We start from the raw sequence: 25,171 nt of genomic DNA on the forward strand, positions 1-25,171 counted from the left end.
GTACTCCCCCCACCCCCCCCCACACCCCCTCCGTCCCGCCATGTCCTTGGACCTGTGAATGAAGCCGCAATCGCTTCCTGTTCCCGTGACGTCACTCGAAGACGCGCTTTAATATTAATAATAATAATTGTAATAATTATTATAATAATTATTATATTAATAATAATACAAATTGTCGAGTCGTTAATGAGTTAATGACAGAATGATGTCACTCGAATTTATAAAATCCAAATTCTGAATGAAATGGACCGGAACACATAATCCCACTAAGGCTCGTCGTCTCGGTGTAGTTACGAGGACACGGAGGTTTTCTAAGATGTGATCCTTACTTTAAATTAACCTTATTATTAATATTATTATTATTTCCTTCATTGGTTTATTGTTTAATTCGTGCATCGGCAGAAAAAGGCAAATCTCAGATACTTTAAAACAAGGAAGACTTGATTTGGGCGATGTCGCGGCGGCCATATTGGATTACAGCCGACGCCATTTTGTTTATCTTTGAAGCAAAATTAACAAAAGTGACGCCATATAAGTATCTGGTGTCACCCTGTCAATCTCCTGGTAGCCCCGCCCCCAAAGCGTCCCCTGCTTTATGGTCTGTGTGGGACTACAGACCATAATATACTAAATTGGTGGTCAGGAGAGAGAATGCAGCTTCAACACATGAAGCATGGACTTCTATACAACCAGAGGAGTCGCCCCCTGGTGGTCAGGAGAGAGAATGCAGCTTCAACACATGAAGCATGGACTTCTATACAACCAGAGGAGTCGCCCCCTGGTGGTCAGGAGAGAGAATGCAGCTTCAACACATGAAGCATGGACTTCTATACAACCAGAGGAGTCGCCCCCTGGTGGTCATTTCTGATCCTGGTAACAGAACCGCTCTAGTGCAGTCTAACCAAAGTTCACGGGGTTAATTTGATTATTTAATTTAAATAACATTGGATACTTTGCTCCTGAGCACGAGGAACATGAGGCTGAGTCTCTGGATCTCTTTTGATATTCTCCGACATGTTTCCCGTCTCCGCCGCTCCTCCTCCTGGGCGATGAAGAGTCTCTCTGCGTTTAGTCGACGGTCTTTGATGTTGCCGTTCTGAAATCCCCCCGGAGGTTGTGAACGGGAAAAGGCAAATCAAAAAAGAGAGTAGTTTGTTTTCACTTTCGGTTTGATGGGATTCACCGTGAAGATGTTCACATGGAGACGTTACTGCGAGTAAAACATCCTCTAAAGGGATTCTGGTCGGTTTTCCCCCTAAAACAAAAACAAAAATTATATTTAAAGGAATAAGCCTCCAGAAACTCGACTTTTAAAAGATCAATGATCCAAAAATATGACTTTCGTGAAGTGAGCCCCACTTTATGCTAAGCTAGGCTAACGCTGTCTTCTCTTCGATCGCTTCACACGCGATTTACAGAAATGTTGAAGCCTCCGCCGGCCGGGCCGCGTGACCCCGCCGGCCAATCAGAAACGAGTATTTCTGTTTCTGAAAGCAGTCATTTAATAGGAAAGTGTTGCACGTTAACCGCGTGTGGCAGAGTGACATGAACCGGGCAGCCATTTTAAATTAGGATCAATAAACACACACACGCACGCACACGCACACACAAACACACACACACACACATACAGTAGTTAAAAGAGAGAGAGTTTCACAGACTGGTGGCAACCAAAGGCCGTGGCATTTGTTCTCTAAAGAGGCGTGTGTGTGCGTGTGTGTCTGTCTGTGTGTGTGTGTCTGTGTGTGTGTGTGTGTGTGTGTGTGTGTGTGTGTCTCGATGCGGCAGATCCGAGCTCTTGTCTTCACCTTCCTCATCACATGGTTCGCACACAGTGTGTGGTTGCCTAGACAACAGGTAGTGGAGTGGATAGGGTCCCCTAGGGATTGGTGTGTGTACGTGTGTGTGTGTTTGTCTGTGTGTGTTATTATCGTTGTGTGTGTATTCTCTCCCTCCTGCTGGAGATAGATCTGAAAGGGAACGACCAGTGAAGCGTGCAGCCAGGCATTACCATGCTGTGTGTGTGTGTGTGTGTGCTTGCCTGTGTCTGTGTGTGTGTGTGTGAGAGTGTGTGTACTTGCCTGTGTCTGTGTGTGTGTGTGAGAGTGTGTGTGCTTGCCTGTGTGTGTGTGTGTGAGTGTGTGTACTTGCCTGTGCGTGTGTGTGAGTGTGTGTGCTTGCCTGTGTGTGTGTGTCTGTGTGTGTAATGCGGTCACAGGATGTCTTCCAAGGTGACTCCTCAGAGAAAAAGACGGACCGTCTTGATAAGTAATTATAAAGGATTAAAAATAGAGATAGAAGTGAGGAAGAGGAGGAGGAGGAAGAGGAGGAGGAGGGAGAAGAGGAGGAGGAGGAGCGCCGCTGAACAGCTGATTTAATGGATTTAGTTTGCTGACGGAGAATTAAACATTTATTTAACATTACTCATCCACGAACGGCGCTCAACATTCGTTCTTTGGGTTTCGGATTAAACAAACCGAACGAGATTAACTTCTAATAATAATAATAATAATAATAATAATAATGATTATAATGATAATGACGTTTTACAGGAAGTGGGAAAACGCTGACTCACTTCCTGTTTTATTTAACTCGGTTCTGCAGCCGTCTTTGTGGTAGGGTTAAATATTGCAGCTGTTTTTAATGCCACTCGTGGACAAAGTTATTCTGTTAAAAAAAATTCAGCAATTTTTTTTTCATGCCATTTTTATTTTTCCAAATTTTTTTCTACACGTTTTTTTTCCTGCACTTTTTTTCTGTACATTTTATTTTGTCGGCACATTTATTTTTATGCACTTTGGTAATCTGTAAGAAAAAACAATGTTTTATAGCACATTTATTTTTCTGTACATTTATTTTTTAAATGTTTCTTTTCTGTACATTTGTTTCAGCACATTTTTTTCGCAATTTATTTTATGCCCATTTTATTTCTGCACTTTTATTTTTCTGCACATTTATATTTTCTGCACATTTATTTTTTCTCCCAATTTACATTTACTATTTTTCTCTTGATCAAAACTCTTGTAACACTTTAGACCTCACAGATCTCCTGCAGAATAAATGTATTATTTCCTTATACTTATAAGTATATATTTATTGATCGAGGTGACATGGAGCTGAAGGAGGACTAGTGTCCTCGTGAGGACGCTTAGTCGTCTCCTTGAGAGTATTTGGGATCCACCAGAGGGGCGTTCACTGACCTGTTTTATAAATCAGACGTTTAAACGTTGACGTCTCTTCATCTCGTGTTAATCAGACTTTATTTCAGACGTCTGAACAAAAACTAATTCTAAAAAGACGCAACAGGAAGTGAGAAGATGCTCATTTCCTGCTTCTAGGATTCTTTGTGGCCGTAAAATTCCAAACGAATTCTCCAAAGTGTCTTAACGCACAATGACATCCACATGTGTGTGTGTGTGTGTGTGTGTGTGTGTGTAGATGTTCGGGCCCAGCTGGTGGAGCAGCAGCGCTGTCTGGAGCAGCAGACGGAGATGCGAGTCCAGCTGCTTCAGGACCTGCAGGACTTCTTCAGGAAGAAGTCCGAGATCGAAACGGAATATTCCCGAAACCTGGAGAAGCTGGCGGAGAGGTTCATGGCCAAGACACGCAGTACCAAAGATCACCAGCAGTACAAGTAGGGCGGAGGAGCCGAGGCATACACTACCATTCAAAAGTTTGGAGTCACTTAGAAATGTCCTTAATTTTCAAAGCTCTGTTTTTATCAATGAAGATAAAATAAATGAATCATAAACACACTCTCTACATAGTTAATGTGTAAATGTCTATTCTCTGGTGTTTAATGAAGTCTCTCCAGAGGTGTGTAGAGGCCCATCTCCAATGTTCAAGTGGTACATTGTGTTATCGCCTTAGAAGACTAGCGGAGGGGTAGAAAACCCTTGAAACCCCCTTTTATGTGAGCGCAGCTGAAAACAGTTAAGCTGCTGAGAGAAGCTATAAAACTGGCCTTCCTTTGAGCCACAAGAACAACTACATTAATATTTACTATAAAAAATCATGATTTATAACCTCGTCAAAGCCTTGATTATATTTTATATTAATTTTGAAATAATTTGATGAATAAAGGTGAGTTTTTTATTGGAAAACACCAAATTATCTGGGTGACCCCAAACTTTTGAAGAAAGTGTGTGTGTGTGTGTGTGTGTGCTCGATGTTCGGTGACAAAGAAGAATAAATTCTTCATAGTGTTCGTCCTCTCTTCCAGAAAAGATCAGAACCTTCTCTCTCCGGTGAACTGCTGGTACTTGTTGTTGAACCAGGTCCGTTTGCCTTTTTTACAAATTATAATAAATATGTGAAACGTTAAATTCCTCGTTCACACTCCGTCCCGCTGCGTTTGGCCTCCAGGTGAGGAGGGAGAGTAAAGACCACGCGACCCTCAGCGACCTCTACCTGAACAATGTCATCTCACGCCTCACGCACATCAGCGAGGACTCCGCCCGCCTCCTGAAGAGGGTAAGCTCCTCCCCCCTTTACCCGCCGACGCCGTTCTGCTGCGGGTCACGTTGAGCTGGACTGAGCCTGAGACAAAAGAGACAAAGATACAAATATACAGAGATACAAAGAGGCAAAGATACAAAGAGGCAAAGCGACAGAGATACAAAGAGACAGATACAAAGAAGCATATAGACGAAGAAACATATATACAAAGAGACATGGACACAGAGATACAAAGAGACAGAGATACAAAGAGACAAAGAGGCAACGAGACAAAGAAACATATATACAAAGAGACATGTATACAAAGATACAAAGAGACAGAGATACAAAGAATCAAATAGACAAAGAGACATAGTGTCAGAGAGACAGAGATACACAAATACAAAGAGACAACGCACGAAAGAGACAAAAAGGCCAATAGACAAAGAGACCGAGAGGCAAAGAGACAAAGATACACAAATACAAAGAGACAGAGAGGCAAATAGACAATTAGAGAGAGAGACAAAGAGGCAATGAGACCTACAGACAAAGAAAGAGAGACAAGGAGACAGAGAGACAGAGAGACAAAGAGACAGAGAGACAAAGAGACAGAGAAACAGAGAGTCAAGGAGACAGAGAGACAGAGAGACAAAGAGACAGAGAGACAAAGAGACAGAGACAGAGAGACAAAGAGACAGAGAGAGAAAGAGACAGAGAGACAGAGAGAGAAAGAGACAGAGAGACAGAGAGATAGAGAGACAGAGAGACAAGGAGACAGAGAGACAGAGAGACAAAGAGACAGAGAGATAGAGAGAGACAAGGAGACAGAGAGACAGAGAGACAGAGAGACAGAGAGATAGAGAGACAGAGAGACAAAGAGACAGAGAGACAAAGAGACAGAGAGACAGAGAGACAGAGAGACAAAGAGACAGAGACAAAGAGACAGAGAGACAGAGAGACAGAGAGACAAAGAGACAGAGAGACAGAGAGACAAAGAGACAGAGAGACAGAGAGACAAAGAGACAGAGAGACAGAGAGACAAAGAGAGACAGAGACAGAGAGACAGAGAGACAAATAGACAGAGAGACAGAGACAGAGAGAGACAAAGAGACAGAGACAAGAGACAGAGAGACAGAGAGACAGAGAGACAGAGACAGAGAGACAAAGAGACAGAGAGACAGAGAGACAAAGAGACAGAGAGACAGAGAGACAGAGAGACAGAGAGACAAAGAGACAGAGAGACAGAGAGATAGCGGCGACCGATGTTTTGACGGCGGCTCGAGTCCCTCTGATGGCCGACTTCATTCAGGAGTGGAAACGACTCCTCCGTGGTTCAGCGCATGTTTTACTGCCAATAAAAGTTTTACTGTAAATCTCTGAGCGTTGAGCGGCTCTAACCCGTCTCCCGTAACGACCAAGAGGTCAGCAAGGTCACACGAGGTCACGCGAGGTCACGTGAGGTTACGTGAGGTCACCGGCCGGGAGACAACGTCATGAATCCTGTAATCCTTTTCACTTGTTTACTTAACGTGGGAGAAAACGAGTCGTCAAAAAAACATTATAAACCTCTTCAACAAATACAGTGTGTAATGTACTCCTAAAAGTACCTTGAATGTCCTTTGAAGTCCTCCTCATAATGAGGATGTACATGAAGTACCTCAGAGGTACTCGAGTTAAAGTCTTAATGTCTCGACGTGGCTCGGGTTATCTCCCCCTCCGGATCCTTTAAGTTGATTCTAATGAAAAGCAAAGTCTGTATTCCCATGAGGTCGCCGCGCTGCCTCCCAGTTTAACCAATTAAACACACACACACACACACACGCATACACACACACACGCACACACACGCACACACACACACACGCCTCTAACTCCAGCTCAGCGCCTTCATTATTAATCTCTCCGCCGCTCGTCTTTTATTCATACTGACAAAAGTGCCGCGGCTGCCGGCTCCAAACAGCCATATTCGTCCTATAAATGTCCTTCCGCCGACTCCGAGGAGCGCCGCCATGACGACGCCATGGCGACGAGGCGCCGCTGAACATCGCCCCGGCCACCGCTGAGCCGCGAGGGGGCGGAGCTCCGTCCGTCCTGGGATTCCTCCGTCATTTAGCGTGATGAAATATGAATGCGCCACAGATCTCCCACAAATAGGCGGCAGCTGTTTAATTCATGAGGCGGGACGAGTCTGGAGAGCCCCCCCCCCTCCCCCCCACGGGCCCATCCAATCACAAGCGAACATTTCTCTGAAAGTGCTCATTGTGTATATATACATATATATATATATATATGTATATATATATACTATATATAGTGTATATAACATTACATTTCATCAGAAGCGGACGTGGTCGCCGCGCCGCCAGCCGTCGGTTTGTGAAGCGTTGAGTTCGCCATTCTGCCCGTCGCCATCTTGGTTTCTTTTGTAACCGCGTTAGAGGGCGGAGCTAAACTTTCAGAAACACGCCCTCTTCTCAAACCTCTTCTCTCTCTCTTTGTCTCTCTTTCTTTTTGTCTCTTTGTCTCTCTGCTTCTCTGTATCTATGTCTCTTTGTCTCTGTCTCTTTGTCTCTCTGCTTTTCTGTATCTATGTCTCTTTGTCTCTCTGTCTCTCTGACTCTCTGTATCTTTGTCTTTTTGTCTCTCTGTCTCTTTGGAGGAGACACAGATCCAAAGTGTTTCTACATTTGACTCCAGTAGAATCTGTTTGTCTCAAACTCAATAAAGTACAAAAATAAATATGTAATCTGATAAAAACCGTTTTCTCTCAATGTGCTTGAAGTTGCATGAAACAGAAAAACTCAGGTGAAGTACAAATACCTGAAGTTGTGAGTACAGGTGAGACTGACTTTGGCTCCTCCCCTCTGCTAGAGCAAGGAGATCATCTTCCAGCTCCAGGAAGACCTCATGAAGCTCCTCAACGAGCTCTACACCGTGAGTGGGAAGTACTTTGAATGTTCTGATGACCTCGAGCACGCACCGACAGCCCCGTGGTCTTCCTCAGGTGATGAAGACGTACCACATGTACCACGTGGAGACCATCAGCGCGGAGACCAAGCTGCGGGAGGCGGAGCGCCAGGAGGGCCGCGTGAAGGGCCTGTCGGGGACGGGCGGCGGCGTGGAGCCCGTGTTCGGCCTGCGGATCGAAGAGCGCCACCAGAGGCGCAACGCCGCCCGCAAGATGGAGAAGATGAGGGAGAAGGTAGGTCGAAGGAGACGAGGAAGGATAAAGAGGAACCTAGGACTTTAAAAGCCACCGTGAATCTGTGTTTCTTTCTCCCGCAGAGGAAGGCCAAGTACTCTGAGAACAAGCTGAAGACTCTCAAAGCCAGGAACGAGTACCTGCTGACGCTGGAGGCCACCAACGCCTCCGTGTTCAAGTACTACATCCACGACCTGCCCGACATCATAGACGTGAGTCTGAGGAACGCAGAGTTCACTACGACCCCCATGGGCAGTGTAGTCCTGGTCCTCTAGAGACCTCGCTGTAGTCCTGGTCCTCTAGAGACCACGGTGTAGTCCTGGTCCTCTAGAGACCTCGCTGTAGTCCTGGTCCTCTAGAGACCTCGGTGTAGTCCTGGTCCTCGAGAGACCTCCATAAGTAAACAGACCACCAGAGAGGGCGCCAAAACCAACACTACCACTTTAGTCCACATGGGGCGCCAGAACCAACACTACCACTTAAGTCCACAGGGGGCAACAGAACCAACACTACCACTTTAGTCCACATGGGGCGCCAGAACCAACACTACCACTTTAGTCCACATGGGGCGCCAGAACCAACACTACCACTTTAGTCCACAGGGGGCCACAGAACCAACACTACCACTTTAGTCCACAGGGGGCAACAGAACCAACACTACCACTTTAGTCCACAGGGGGCAACAGAACCAACACTACCACTTTAGTCCACAGGGGGCAACAGAACCAACACTACCACTTTAGTCCACAGGGGGCAACAGAACCAACACTACCACTTTAGTCCACATGGGGCGCCAGAACCAACACTATCACTTTAGTCCACAGGGGGCAACAGAACCAACAATACCACTTTAGTCCACATGGGGCGCCAGAACCAACACTACCACTTTAGTCCACATGGGGCGCCAGAACCAACACAACCACTTTAGTCCACATGGGCGCCAGAACCAACACTACCACTTTAGTCCACATGGGGCGCCAGAACCAACACTACCACTTTAGTCCACATGGGGCGCCAGAACCAACACTACCACTTTAGTCCACATGGGGCGCCAGAACCAACACTACCACTTTAGTCCACATGGGGCCAGAACCAACACTACCACTTTAGTCCACATGGGGCGCCAGAACCAACACTACCACTTTAGTCCACAGGGCGCCAGAACCAACACGACCACTTTAGTCCACATGGGGCGCCAGAACCAACACTACCACTTTAGTCCACATGGGGCGCCAGAACCAACACTACCACTTTAGTCCACAGGGGGCGCCAGAACCAACACTACCACTTTAGTCCACAGGGGGCAACAGAACCAACACTACCACTTTAGTCCACAGGGGGTGCCAGAACCAACACTACCACTTTAGTCCACATGGGGCACCAGAACCAACACTACCACTTTAGTCCACATGGGGCGCCAGAACCAACACTACCACTTTAGTCCACAGGGGCACCAGAACCAACACCACTTTAGTCCACAGGGGGCAACAGAACCAACACTACCACTTTAGTCCACAGGGGGCGCCAGAACCAACACTACCACTGTAGTCCACAGGGGGCAACAGAACCAACACTACCACTTTAGTCCACAGGGGGTGCCAGAACCAACACTACCACTTTAGTCCATGGGCCAGAACCAACACTACCACTTTAGTCCACATGGGGCGCCAGAACCAACACTACCACTTTAGTCCACAGGGGGCAACAGAACCAACACTACCACTTTAGTCCACATGGGGCGCCAGAACCAACACTACCACTTTAGTCCACATGGGGCGCCAGAACCAACACTACCACTTTAGTCCACATGGGGCGCCAGAACCAACACTACCACTTTAGTCCACATGGGGCGCCAGAACCAACACTACCACTTTAGTCCACAGGGGGCAACAGAACCAACACTACCACTTTAGTCCACATGGGGCGCCAGAACCAACACTACCACTTTAGTCCACATGGGGCGCCAGAACCAACACTACCACTTTAGTCCACATGGGGCGCCAGAACCAACACTACCACTTTAGTCCACATGGGGCAACAGAACCAACACTACCACTTTAGTCCACATGGGGCGCCAGAACCAACACTACCACTTTAGTCCACAGGGGCCAGAACCAACACTACCACTGTAGTCCACAGGGGGCGCCAGAACCAACACTACCACTTTAGTCCACATGGGGCGCCAGAACCAACACTACCACTTTAGTCCACATGGGGCGCCAGAACCAACACTACCACTTTAGTCCACAGGGGGCGCCAGAACCAACACTACCACTGTAGTCCACAGGGGGCAACAGAACCAACACTACCACTTTAGTCCACAGGGGGCAACAGAACCAACACTACCACTTTAGTCCACAGGGGCGCCAGAACCAACACTACCACTTTAGTCCACAGGGGCGCCAGAACCAACACTACCACTTTAGTCCACATGGGCGCCAGATCCAACACTACCACTTTAGTCCACAGGGGCCAGAACCAACACTACCACTTTAGTCCACAGGGGCCAGAACCAACACTACCACTTTAGTCCACAGGGCGCCAGAACCAACACTACCACTGTAGTCCACAGGGGCAACAGAACCAACACTACCACTTTAGTCCACAGGGGCGCCAGAACCAACACTACCACTTTAGTCCACAGGGGCGCAGAACCAACACTACCACTTTAGTCCACAGGGGGCAGCAGAACCAACACTACCACTGTAGTCCACAGGGCGCCAGAACCAACACTACCACTTTAGTCCACAGGGGCCAGAACCAACACTACCACTTTAGTCCACAGGGGCACCAGAACCAACACTACCACTTTAGTCCACAGGGGGCAGCAGAACCAACACTACCACTTTAGTCCACAGGGGAGCCAGAACCAACACTACCACTTTAGTCCACAGGGGAGCCAGAACCAACACTACCACTTTAGTCCACAGGGGCCAGAACCAACACTACCACTTTAGTCCACAGGGGCAACAGAACCAACACTACCACTTTAGTCCACAGGGGCCAGAACCAACACTACCACTTTAGTCCACAGGGGCGCCAGAACCAACACTACCACTTTAGTCCACAGGGGCCAGAACCAACACTACCACTTTAGTCCACAGGGGCCAGAACCAACACTACCACTTTAGTCCACAGGGGCAGAACCAACACTACCACTTTAGTCCACAGGGGCCAGAACCAACACTACCACTTTAGTCCACAGGGGCGCCAGAACCAACACTACCACTTTAGTCCACAGGGGCAACAGAACCAACACTACCACTTTAGTCCACAGGGGCACAGAACCAACACTACCACTTTAGTCCACAGGGGCCAGAACCAACACTACCACTTTAGTCCACAGGGGCCAGAACCAACACTACCACTTTAGTCCACAGGGGCGCCAGAACCAACACTACCACTTTAGTCCACAGGGGCGCCAGAACCAACACTACCACTTTAGTCCACAGGGGCCAGAACCAACACTACCACTTTAGTCACAGGGGCCAGAACCAACACTACCACTTTAGTCCACAGGGGCAACAGAACCAACACTACCACTTTAGTCCACAGGGGCCAGAACCAACACTACCACTTTAGTCCACAGGGGCCAGAACCAACACTACCACTTTAGTCCACAGGGGCAACAGAACCAACACTACCACTTTAGTCCACAGGGGCCAGAACCAACACTACCACTTTAGTCCACAGGGGCCAGAACCAACACTACCACTTTAGTCCACAGGGGCAACAGAACCAACACTACCACTTTAGTCCACAGGGGCCAGAACCAACACTACCACTTTAGTCCACAGGGGCCAGAACCAACACTACCACTTTAGTCCACAGGGGCAACAGAACCAACACTACCACTTTAGTCCACAGGGGCAACAGAACCAACACTACCACTTTAGTCCACAGGGGCACAGAACCAACACTACCACTTTAGTCCACAGGGGCAACAGAACCAACACTACCACTTTAGTCCACAGGGGCCAGAACCAACACTACCACTTTAGTCCACAGGGGCCAGAACCAACACTACCACTTTAGTCCACAGGGGGTGCCAGAACCAACACTACCACTTTAGTCCACATGGGGCGCCAGAACCAACACTACCACTTTAGTCCACATGGGGCGCCAGAACCAACACTACCACTGTAGTCCACAGGGGGCAACAGAACCAACACTACCACTTTAGTCCACAGGGGGCAACAGAACCAACACTACCACTTTAGTCCACAGGGGGTGCCAGAACCAACACTACCACTTTAGTCCACAGGGGCAACAGAACCAACACTACCACTTTAGTCCACAGGGGCCCAGAACCAACACTACCACTTAGTCCACAGGGGCCAGAACCAACACTACCACTTCCAGTCCACAGGGGCCAGAACCAACAGTACCACTGTTGGTAACAGAATCCCGACACACAAACGTCATAAAAATCGCACAACCTCGTTTTTTCCCTGCACGCCGATGCACTGTCCGATTTCACCGTGTCGTTGCTCCACTTCCTGTCAGGTGACCCAGATCGCCTCCCAGCCGCAGCTGCAGGCCGAGCTCACCCTCCGCCTCACGCAGCTGCAGACCCGCCTGGCGTCTCTGAAGATCGAGAACGAAGAGGTCGGACACTCGAACGCACGCCGAGCGGCGCTCAGAGCGTCCACATCGACAACCACAGCCCGACTCACGTGAACGCTCATGTTCCTCTCCTCGCACCTCGCCGAATAGTTCACACTCAGATTGTTGGTCTTGGCTTCAGCGGCTAAAATCCTTCCTGATTACACATTTTAATGTTCATCTGACAATTACAAACTTTGCACAAAGTTATGGTCGTCTGAGCAGGAACTTGTGATCATGAAGCAATAAAGTAGCTATAATGTAGCAATAATGTAACTCTAATGTTGCAGGTAATGTAGCAATAATGTAGCATGAATGTAGCAATAATGTAGCAGGTAATGTAGCAATAATGTAGCATGAATGTAGCAATAATGTAGCAGGTAATGTAGCAATAATGTAGCAAGAGTCTACCAAAAATGCAGCATGAATGTAGCAGATAAAGCAGCGGATAAAGTAGCAATAATGTAGCAGATGAGGTAGCAATAATGTAGCAGGTAATGTCGCAATAATGTAGCATGAATGTAGCATGAATGTAGCAGATGAGGTAGCAATAATGTAGCATGAATGTAGAAATAATGTAGCAGATGAGGTAGCATGAATGTAGCATGAATGTAGCAATAATATAGCAGATGAGGTAGCAATAATGTAGCAATAATGTAGCAGATGAGGTAGCAATAATGTAGCATGAATGTAGCAATAATGTAGCATGAATGTAGCAATAATGTAACAATAATGTAGCAGATGAGGTAGCATGAATGTAGCAATAATGTAGCAGATGAGGTAGCATGAATGTAGCAATAATGTAGCAGATGAGGTAGCAATAATGTAGCATGAATGTAGCAATAATGTGGCATGAATGTAGCAATAATGTAGCAGATGAGGTAGCATGAATGTAGCAATAATGTAGCAATAATGTAGCATGAATGTAGCAATAATGTAGCAGATGAGGTAGCAATAATGTAGCATGAATGTAGCAATAATGTAGCATGAATGTAGCAGATAAAGCAGCGGATAAAGTAGCAATAATGTAGCAGATGATGTAGCAATAAAGTAGCAACAATGTAGTGGATGTAGTCTCTCAAAATACACCTGGGACTCGGTGCTGCAGCACCCTGCCTGGTGCTGCGTTGTGTTGCAGTGTGTTGTGTTGTGTTGTGTGCTGTTGTGTTGCTGTACAATGTGCAGCTGTTAACTCGCCCTTAAGGGCACATAAATGCTGAAGGATGGATTAATGAGCTGCGTCTGCACGTCTCAGCAGCTCCACACACACACACACACACAGCCTGATTATCATGAACAAATAAAAATATTCAGCATCCTTGGCGTAAGTACAAACACACTTTGCATAATCTGGTGGTCCATGAAGCTGCGGTGACGTTTGTTTATTTAACAGTTCACAAAAATGTGAAAATAGTAGAATATCTAATTCATAGATATCAGCAGGAAACTTCCCACCTGATTACTGACGTTAAGACAATTACTGTTTGTATCACAGTCTTTCTGAAATATTGTGTTTAGGAATTTTATTTTATATTTTCTGCTAATTTCCAAAAGATAAATGTTAACATTGGATGAAGCCAGGTTCAATCTTTATCTGACACTCTACTGAAATATCAGCTCTAACAAATACAAAGAATACAAATAAAACGTGTATTTACAATTTAAACATCTTTGTTATGAATAAAGCCCAAATTCGGTTTCACGCCACTCGGTTTTCATAAAAATGTGAAAATATGCCACATAAAAGAGAAACTGAGTAGAACATATAGATCAGTGGTCCCCAAACTACGGCCCGAGGGCCGGATCCGGCCCGCCTCCACATTTGGACCGGCCCCCTGAACAATACCAGAGACGCGTTCCGATTTATTACTTTGTTCACCTGGCCCGCTGCCATTGAGATTGCAGTGAGACGCGGAGAAAATGTGAAGTGGTGCTCTTCGCAATAAAACATCTTTGATGGGACGTGTCGCGTCTCGGCCAATCAGCGTTCAGATGTCCACAGCGTTTGGGAAGTTAGGTTAGCTTGAATGTTAGTCCGCTACATCTGCTGCTGTCACGCTGCACGGTGTAGCGATACTAACAAAGTACCCGTATGTTAAAAACGATGTGATTTAGCATATTTTTAGTATCGATGCTTCATTAAAAGAGCGATCAGAGCGCACGCGCTGCTCCGCTCCGTTAAATGCTATTTGCATTTTCGCAGTAGTGACGGAGGATGTTGCCCCCCCCCCCTACTCCAGGTGAAGAAGACCTGGGGAGCGACGCTGACCACCCTGCAGGACATGACGGTGCTGGAGGACTTCGACGTGTCCCACAGCTTCACCCACAGCCCGTCCTCCGAGTCCGTGAAGTCCAGCGTTTCCGACGGGTACCTGAACAAGCCGAGTCTGGCCAAGAAACGGGCCAATCAGCAGGAGACGGAGCTCTTCTACTTCACTGTGAGGGAACGCCTGTTCTATCCCTTTTATTCTACTCTTTCCTAACCTCACGCGTCTTCTCTTGTTTTTATTATGTGTGTTTTTATTTCTCAATCGTTTCAGAAATTCCGCGAGTACCTGGAGGGAAGTAATCTCATCTCCAAGCTGCAGGCCAAACACGACATCCTGAAGAAAGCTTTAGCGGAAGGTGAGACCAACAGAAACATGTGATCACCGATCAAGGATCCTTATTAAAGGATGCAGATCCCCTTCGTTTAATGAAGTCTAATAACGAGCTTTAGGAAGTTAAACAGCTCATAATTCATCTCTAATTCATATATATATATTTTATATTCATGTGAAAACATCTTCTGGTCGTTGTCTTTTCTTCAGGATATAAAGCTGAGCTGCTGACGACCAGGTAGGTTTTCATATTTCCTCTTCACGTTTTTTACTCTTTACTTTTTCATGAAACTTCGTTCTCTCTTTCTTCTTTTCTTTCTGCTCATTTCCAGTCGTGGGCGGAAGAACTCCCACAGCAAGCACCAGGTAGAGTCTCCTTCCCTTTTCTACGTTCATCAGAGCTCCATAAGAACGCCACGAATACTAATTCCAGTAAATATAACGTTGCCGCAAATTATTTATTTTCCCATTTTTCTTGTAAAAATTGTCGATTTTTCCCCGTAAAACATTCTCAGAAGTTCATTTTTGTAATGAAATAGCGTGACATTTTTTTATTTTGTATTACTGTTTTTGGTTTTTGTCTTTGTTTGCGACCACAGACCGTTCCAGCGCTTTGCATTGTGGGATACGATAGGTTGAGGTAGACTGCTGGAGAATTTTTACAAATCAGTGCGACATCCGAGTATTTTTGACACAATAGCTGCTTAAGATATTTATATATATATATATATATCTATTTATATATATTTATATATACATATATATTTTATATATATATATGTTTATAGAAATATATGTATATATTTGTATAAACATATATATATAAATATATATATATAAAAATATGTATATATATATATATATATTTATGTATAAATCTAATCAATAACGAGCCCTGATTGGTGGGTGACGTGTCCACAGGATTCAACCAAAGCCATACCGCTACTGGTGGAGAGCTGCATCCGCTACATCAACCTGCACGGTGAGCTTCACTTTGATTGGCTCGCCAGTTATTGACGAGAAACATATTCCGGTATCTAATTGTATTTAAAAAAAAATCATTATTATGTTATTAAATGTGACCTTGCAGACGAAAAGTGAATAATTAAATGAGTATTGATTATAAATCCTGAAGGTCGCACATTACGTTTGAATAATAATGCTTATTTATTGAGACATTTTCAAAGTTTAAGGAGCAAAATCACACTTTTATTGATGATGATGTCATGATGACATCACAGTGTCAGCTGGAGGCATATTTGGCGGTGGAGTGTTTTTGTCTGGTGGCCCTGGAGAGACGAACGCCCTCTGTTCCCAACAGGCCTCCAGCATCAGGGCATATTCCGGGTGTCGGGCTCTCAGGTGGAGGTCAACGACATCAAGAACTCCTTCGAGAGAGGTGAGGAGGGTCCGCCGCGGAGGTCGCGTGACCGACAGCGTCGGGTGGGGTAAAGGGGGCGTGGCTGACTCGCTCTTTGCTGTCGTCCAGGTAACGACCCGCTGATTGACGAGGAGAGCAACCACGACATCAACTCGGTGGCTGGAGTGCTGAAGCTTTACTTCAGGGGCCTGGAGAACCCGCTGTTCCCCAAGGAGAGGTTCAATGACCTCATCTCCTGCGTCCGTGAGTACCGACCAATCAGAGCACACACGACCAATCAGAGCACACACGACCTCGTGACCCCGTTGTCCACATGTCTCTAAATACTTCTCAACACTCACTTACTTATTTATTTACTGACTTACTTATTTACTTACTTACTTACTTATTTACTTATTTATTTACTTTCTGAAGGATCACTGAACAATCATTAAGAGCTCTAAAATCTAAAAGTTAACGCTGAAGTGTAGCTCATGTTGCTAAATTAGCTCATGTAGCTAAAGTAGCTCATGTAGCCAAGTAGCAGCTAATTTAGCTAACATAGCTCAAGTAGCTCATGTCGCTAAAAAGCTAAGTAGCCAAGTAGTTAAGTAACCTGTATGTTTACTGCTTTTCGATTATGTTACCGTGTTAACCTCTTACTCCTTTAGTGAAGGCTGTAACATCTGGCCACAGGGACCAAAGCTGAAATTTAGCCTTAGCTAACGTTAACACATTTACCCATGGGTTGATTAATGTGTCCGGTCCCTGTACAAATAAATAAATAAATGAAATGAAATGAAAGTAGCTCATGTAGCTAAAGTAGCTCATGTAGCTAAGTAGCTCATGTTGCTAAGTAGCTCATGTAGCTCATGTAGTTATAAAGCTTAGTAGTTTAGTAGCTTATATTTCTTAGTAGCTTATATTGCTTAGTAGCTTATATTGCTTAGTAGCTCATATAGTTAAGTAGCTCATATAGTTTAGTAGCTCATATAGCTAAGTAGCTCATAGAGTTAAGTAGCTCATATAGCTTAGTAGCTCATATAGCTAAGTAGCTCATATAGCTAAGTAGCTCATATAGTTAAGTAGCTCATATAGCTAAGTAGCTCATATAGCTAAGTAGCTCATATAGCTAATTAGCCCATATAGCTAAGTAACTCATATAGCTAAGTAGCTCATATAGCTAAGTAACTCATATAGCTAATTAGCCCATATAGCTAAGTAACTCATATAGCTAAGTAGCTCATATAGCTAAGGAGCTAATTGCGTCTGCCGATGTTCCTTCAGGGATGGAGAACATGTACGAGAGGGCGCAGTGCATCCGTAAGATCCTGCTGGGCGTCCCGAGGGCGACGCTGGTGGTGATGCGCTACCTGTTCGCCTTCCTCAACCAGTGAGTGTTCAAAATGAAGCCACTTCCATTTCCCAGAGTTGTTCCCACATGGAGAGGCCGCTCATGCTAAAGAGGCGTATGAAACCAGCTCAATATTTACCTTTACATTCATGTTTAGTGTATTTTTCCACCGGCGCTCACGTTCACGCCCCCCCCCCCCCATCCGCCCACCAGCCTCTCCCAGTACAGCGATGAGAACATGATGGATGCTGGGAACCTGGCCATCGTGTTCGGCCCCACCCTGCTGCCCACGCCCGACACCCTGGACCAGGTGGCCTGCCAGGCGCACGTCAACGAGGTCGTGAAGACGGTGATCCTGAACCACGACAACATCTTCCCCGACACCAAGGAGCTGCCCGGCCCGGTCTACGAGAAGTGCATGACCGGAGACCAGTACTGGTGAGCACATATATATATATACTGTTCTTCTTTTTCTTCTTTTTTTTTTTACATATATATATTTTTTAACCTATATTTACATATATACATATTTACATATGTATATATACATTTAAATATATATTGTTTTTTTTACATTTATATATATATATATATACATATATTTATATATATTTTTTTCTTTTACATTTTTACAAATATATATATATATTTTAACAGAAATTAATTACATATATATATATTTACATATATATATATATTTACATTTAATTTGTATGTGACTATAATTTCCATAAACATTTCCCAGTGAATTTATTAGCAGCCTTCGTCTCCATCTGTGCGTTTTCTTCCCTTTTGTTCCAATGTCGATTCCTCCTCCTCTTCCTCCTCCTCTTCCTGCACATTCCTGCAGCGAGAGTCCGTTCAGTGAGCCGGGGGCGCTGGAGGAGGCCGAGCCCGACGGCGGCACCGAGACCCAGACCAGCGACGAGGGTAAGCGTGACCCCCCTGACCTTCACACGTTTCGCCCACACACACACACACACACACACTCACACTCCCAATCCATCTGTGAGTGTCCTGATGGAGAGGGGTTGCTACGGCAACAGCAGCCATGGAGACATATTCCCCCCATCCTCCCACACCTCCCTCCCTTCTTCTTTCTCTCCCGATTTATAGAAGGAGAAAAAAAAAAATTGTTTCCAATGCTCTGCTCTGATTGGTGGAGCTGTGGGAGGAACAAAGCCTCAGAGACAGCTGATTGACAAGCTCAGGTTCACAACATCTGGCTCATATCTTCCTCCTCCTCCCCCTCCTCCTCCTCTTCCTCCCCCCTGCAGAGGGCGAGGGCGTGGAGGCGGTGGCGAGGTTCGACTACGCGGGCCGGTCGGGCCGCGAGCTCTCCTTCAAGAAGGGGGCGTCGCTGCAGCTCTTCCAGCGGGCGTCACATGACTGGTGGGAGGGGCGTCACAACGGGAACCGAGGCCTGGTGCCCCACCAGTACATCCTGGTGAAGGAGAGGTACACACACACACACATATATACACACACAGACACACACACACACACACATATATATATATACATAATATATGTATATGTTTATTATGTATATATATACTATATATACATAATATATTTATATATATCTATTATGTATATATATACTATATATACATTATATATAAATATATATTAATATTTATATATACATAATATATATATATACATTATGTGTGTATATATATATATATATAATATATACTGTATATATATATATATATATATATATTAAAGTCATCGTCTCTCCTAAGAGAGAAGAGCAGGTGCTCTGATATTATGGGATGTATTCACCAGGAGAGCTTCTGCTCCTGAGCTCCCGTCAACACAACGTCACCAAGGGAGTCACTAAAGCCCCCGATCGGAGCTATTGATCCCCTAATTGATCGTGTGTGTGTGTGTGTGTGTCTGTGTCGGCGTTCCTCAGGGCCGACGCCGGGTCCGACGCGCTCAGCCAGAAGGCCGACAGCGACGGCGGCGACGACAAGCGGTCCCGGAGCGAGCTGAGCTCCCCCACCGACATCCGGCCGCCGGAGGCCTACAACAGGTCTGTGATGTAAGACGGCCTCCATCACCACCTGGGGGGGGGGGGGCGGTTCTCACCTCTAAAAATACCTTGTGTCTCTCATCACGCGGTTCTCACTCCCTCTCCTCCCACGTGACTCCTCCTCTCTCATCCTCTCAGTACCTTCACCTGGAATGAAGTTCTGTCAGTGTGTAGTACTGTTGTGTACTTCAGGAGCAGCGTGGGACTGTGTGTGTGCTGCTTTCATATATTTGTTTTACATATATCATATATTATTATATATATATATAGACATATATATATATAGATAGATATAGATATATATATAGATAGATATATAATAAAATGATATATGTAAAACATTTCTATAGATATACAGTATATATATATATATATATATACAATAATAATATTTAAAACATATATTTATAAATATAGATATTTATATATATATTTATATATATATCTAGAAATATATATGTATCTCTCTCTCTATATATGTATATAGAAATATATATATTTTTTTATATCTATATATAGATATATATATGTATATATCTCTCTCAATATATATATCTATATATATATATAGATATTGTATATCTATATATAGAAATATACATATTAATCATCACTCTCCTGCTCCTCCTCCTCCTCCTCCAATCAGCTGCTTACGCGTGTACTTCCTGTTTCAGCCACCGGAGGAAGCGGACCGACGGTTTGTTCCGCCGCCCGCTCGGCCGCTCCAACGACAGCCATTGCCACGGCAACGGGGGGGTGATGGAGCGCAGCTCGCCGCCGGTGACGGGTCACTTCAGCCCCCGGGAGCTGCTGCTGGGGCGGAGCCAGGGCATGACTCCGCCCCTCGACAGCCCCGAGCGCCGCCGCCGCTCCGCCGCCGTCACCATGACGGTGAGCCGACACGATTCGCTGCGGAGGCCGGAGGACACGCCCCTCCGGCGCTCGAGCAGCGGGCAGCACGGCTTCAGTGACCCCCACCGGGCCAGAGGCCTGGACCCCGACATGCTGGCTCAGGTACACAGAGATACTACTCAGGTACACAGAGATACTGCTCAGGTACACAGAGATACTACTCAGGTACACAGAGATACTACTCAGGTACACATGAATACTACTCAGGTACACAGAGATACTGCTCAGGTACACAGAGATACTACTCAGGTACACAGAGATACTGCTCAGGTACACAGAGATACTACTCAGGTACACAGAGATACTACTCAGGTACACAGAGATACTACTCAGGTACACAGAGATACTGCTCAGGTACACAGAGATACTCAGGTACACAGAGATACTGCTCAGGTACACAGAGATACTGCTCAGGTACACAGAGATACTGCTCAGGCACCTACACAGAGATACTGCTCAGGTACACAGAGATACTGCTCAGGTACACAGAGATACTACTCAGGTACACAGAGATACTGCTCAGGTACACAGAGATACTACTCAGGTACACAGAGATACTGCTCAGGTACACAGAGATACTACTCAGGTACACAGATACTGCTCAGGTACACAGAGATACTACTCAGGTACACAGAGATACTGCTCAGGTACACAGAGATACTACTCAGGTACACAGAGATACTGCTCAGGTACACAGAGATACTACTCAGGTACACAGAGATACTGCTCAGGTACACAGAGATACTACTCAGGTACACAGAGATACTGCTCAGGTACACAGAGATACTGCTCAGGTACACAGAGATACTACTCAGGTACACAGAGATACTGCTCAGGTACACAGAGATACTACTCAGGTACACAGAGATACTGCTCAGGTACACAGAGATACTACTCAGGTACACAGAGATACTACTCAGGTACACAGAGATACTGCTCAGGTACACAGAGATACTGCTCAGGTACACAGAGATACTACTCAGGTACACATGAATACTACTCAGGTACACAGAGATACTGCTCAGGTACACAGAGATACTGCTCAGGTACACAGAGATACTACTCAGGTACACAGAGATACTGCTCAGGTACACAGAGATACTGCTCAGGTACACAGAGATACTGCTCAGGTACACAGAGATACTGCTCAGGTACACAGAGATACTGCTCAGGTACACAGAGATACTGCTCAGGTACACAGAGATACTACTCAGGTACACAGAGATACTACTCAGGTACACAGAGATACTACTCAGGTACACAGAGATACTACTCAGGTACACAGAGATACTACTCAGGTACACATGAATACTACTCAGGTACACAGAGATACTACTCAGGTACACAGAGATACTACTCAGGTACACATGAATACTACTCAGGTACACAGAGATACTACTCAGGTACACAGAGATACTACTCAGGTACATGAATACTACTCAGGTACAGAGATACTGCTCAGGTACACAGAGATACTGCTCAGGTACACAGAGATACTGCTCAGGTACACAGAGATACTGCTCAGGTACACAGAGATACTGCTCAGGTACACAGAGATACTACTCAGGTACACAGAGATACTGCTCAGGTACACAGAGATACTACTCAGGTACACAGAGATACTACTCAGGTACACAGAGATACTACTCAGGTACACAGAGATACTACTCAGGTACACAGAGATACTGCTCAGGTACTACTCAGGTACAGAGATACTACTCAGGTACACAGAGATACTACTCAGGTACACAGGATACTGCTCAGGTACACAGAGATACTACTCAGGTACACAGAGATGCTGCTCAGGTACACAGAGATACTACTCAGGTACACAGAGATGCTCAGGTACACAGAGATACTACTCAGGTACACAGAGATACTACTCAGGTACACAGAGATACTACTCAGGTACACATGAGATACTACTCAGGTGCACAGAGATACTACTCAGGTACACATGAATACTACTCAGGTACACAGAGATACTACTCAGGTACACAGAGATACTACTCAGGTACACAGAGATACTGCTCAGGTACACAGAGATACTGCTCAGGTACACAGAGATACTACTCAGGTACACAGAGATACTGCTCAGGTACACAGAGATACTGCTCAGGTACACAGAGATACTGCTCAGGTACACAGAGATACTGCTCAGGTACACAGAGATACTGCTCAGGTACACAGAGATACTACTCAGGTACACAGAGATACTACTCAGGTACACAGAGATACTGCTCAGGTACACAGAGATACTACTCAGGTACACAGAGATACTACTCAGGTACAGAGATACTGCTCAGGCACAGAGATACTACTCAGGTACACAGAGATACTGCTCAGGTACACAGAGATACTACTCAGGTACACAGAGATACTACTCAGGTACACAGAGATACTACTCAGGTACACATGAATACTACTCAGGTACACAGAGATACTACTCAGGTACACAGAGATACTACTCAGGTACACAGAGATACTACTCAGGTACACATGAATACTACTCAGGTACACAGAGATACTACTCAGGTACACAGAGATACTACTCAGGTACACAGAGATACTGCTCAGGTACACAGAGATACTACTCAGGTACACAGAGATACTACTCAGGTACACAGAGATACTACTCAGGTACACAGAGATACTGCTCAGGTACACAGAGATACTACTCAGGTACACAGAGATACTACTCAGGTACAGAGATACTACTCAGGTACACAGAGATACTGCTCAGGTACACAGAGATACTACTCAGGTACACAGAGATACTACTCAGGTACACAGAGATACTGCTCAGGTACACATGAATACTACTCAGGTACACAGAGATACTACTCAGGTACACATGAATACTACTCAGGTACTCTGCAGGTCTCCATGTGTTCAGGTGTACCCCCCCCCCCCAGGACCTGGAGGAGTCGGTGACGGTGGCTCTGGGCGAGCTGAGGCAGCTGAGCTGCCGCCCCGCCCCCGACGTGGTTCTGGACACTCTGGACCAGGTGAAGAGCTTCAACACCTGCTCCTCCGAGTCCCCGAGCCCCCACAGCACCCCCAGCACCCCGGGGACCCCCGGCACCCCGAGCCCCCTCAGCCCTCTGAGCCCCATGAGCCCGCTGCCCGGACCCCCGCCGCCCGGCCAACCCGTCCCCCGACACCCTGGGCTCCTTCAAGCCGGTGGCGGCCCCGCGCTCGGGGGCCCCGCTGCGCCCCCCCGCCCTGAAGCCCAAACCCGCCGTCCCGCCCAAGAGCAGCACCCCGCCGCCGCCCCCCCCGCCCGACAAGTCCTGCACCATGTGAGCCAAAAAACCATAGAGGGGGGGCGGAGCGGAAGAAAAGAGGCCAAATCAGGCCAGGACCCCCTCCCGGACCCCCAACCGGGCCGAGGGGGGGGAGGAGATCAGGGTTCATAATCAACATGAGGGTCCAAGGTTTAATGTAGTAATAATATATGAGCTATGATATCTACGTGTCGTCAAGTCGTGTTTCTCTCTTGTGTCGGAGGCTTCTTTCTCCATGTGGTGAAGCATTTATCAAAAAGGTTAGACTCAAGGAGAGAGACAAGGGGGAGGAGCCTCCTGGGAGGGGGGCGGGGCTACGGAGGAGCATCCTGGGTCCATATAATGGCGGGAGCATCCTGGGAGGGGGGCGGGGCTAGGGGAGGGGAGGAGCATCCTGGGTCCATTTAATGGGGGAGGAGCCTACTGGTAGGGGGCGGGGCTAGGGGAGTGTAGTTCGGCTCCAGTGAAACAAAAAATGTAGTTTTTAGTGACGTGAATGTTGGCTGTGTTGTCACGACGACGGGAGGATGTGACTGGAAAAAAACTGAAAATGAAGAAGAAGAAGAAAAAAAAGACACGGCTGCTCTTTACTTATATATATAAATATATATATATATATATATATTAAAAAGTTTTTAAAAACTCTCCAGATCGGCTGCTGTATCTGACGAAGAGGAAGAGGAGGAAGAGCGAAGGCAACACGATGGTCCTTTAGTTCCTTTATTTAACTGCTGCTACGCTCACGTTCACCTCAAAACCACGAAAGCGCCTCTCGAGGGACAAGACGAGCGTCTCCATGACGACGACGACGACTTCCTCTGAATGTTCGACTCGCTCGACTTTTTAAAAATGACTTATTGTGTTTGTTTGTTTTTGTTGTTCTGTTGATTTTCTCTGGGTCCCAGAGGACCTTTTATACTGGGATGGGTGTATGATTTAGTTGTGTGTGTGCGTGTGTGTGTGTTTGTGTGTGTATGTCCTTGTTAGTGGAGCAGCACTAGAATAGTGATGGTCGATGGATAATTCATGCCACAACACGCCAAGCTCAAGTTGGAAGAAAAGTGTGTGTGTGTGTGGGTATGTGTGTGTGTACTGGTTTACCTGCTTGTGAAGTCACTAGTTAACCTTAAACACTCACAATAAGCTAACAGGGTGGGCTCTTTGTGTAAACACCCCCCAAAAAAACAGAAACACTTGAAGAGCACACTGAATGTGGCCTCCGCCGGGCTGGTAACTGATGTGTGTGTGTGTGTGTGTGTGTGTGTGTTTATGTGAAAGTGCCTTTTTTTTATTTGAACTCCTTGTCTTTTCTTTGGGGGGGGGGGGGGGGGGGGGGTCACGCATGTCCTGAACGAAGAGCAGCAGCACTC

At 46.2% G+C, this 25,171-nt stretch overlaps 1 protein-coding gene across 1 annotated transcript in view; it reads left to right on the forward strand.

Moving 5' to 3' along the window:
- The window catches only part of LOC130200872 (SLIT-ROBO Rho GTPase-activating protein 1-like), a 26,324-nt gene extending 2,504 nt beyond the window's left edge, over positions 1-23,820 (forward strand). Inside the window, 22 exon segments of the mRNA XM_056425447.1 lie at positions 3,439-3,634; positions 4,223-4,277; positions 4,366-4,473; positions 7,309-7,371; positions 7,442-7,639; positions 7,723-7,896; positions 12,146-12,247; positions 14,485-14,682; positions 14,785-14,869; positions 15,055-15,082; positions 15,177-15,210; positions 15,766-15,826; positions 16,166-16,243; positions 16,334-16,468; positions 17,492-17,597; positions 17,772-17,996; positions 18,409-18,488; positions 18,836-19,016; positions 19,483-19,611; positions 20,277-20,616; positions 23,430-23,653; positions 23,655-23,820. Of these exon segments, the coding sequence (XP_056281422.1) occupies positions 3,439-3,634; positions 4,223-4,277; positions 4,366-4,473; positions 7,309-7,371; positions 7,442-7,639; positions 7,723-7,896; positions 12,146-12,247; positions 14,485-14,682; positions 14,785-14,869; positions 15,055-15,082; positions 15,177-15,210; positions 15,766-15,826; positions 16,166-16,243; positions 16,334-16,468; positions 17,492-17,597; positions 17,772-17,996; positions 18,409-18,488; positions 18,836-19,016; positions 19,483-19,611; positions 20,277-20,616; positions 23,430-23,653; positions 23,655-23,820 (2,966 nt within the window).
- Positions 23,821-25,171: the final 1,351 nt, after the last annotated feature.

This window comes from Pseudoliparis swirei, chromosome 10, assembly GCF_029220125.1.
Source record: "Pseudoliparis swirei isolate HS2019 ecotype Mariana Trench chromosome 10, NWPU_hadal_v1, whole genome shotgun sequence".
NCBI lineage: Eukaryota > Metazoa > Chordata > Actinopteri > Perciformes > Liparidae > Pseudoliparis > Pseudoliparis swirei.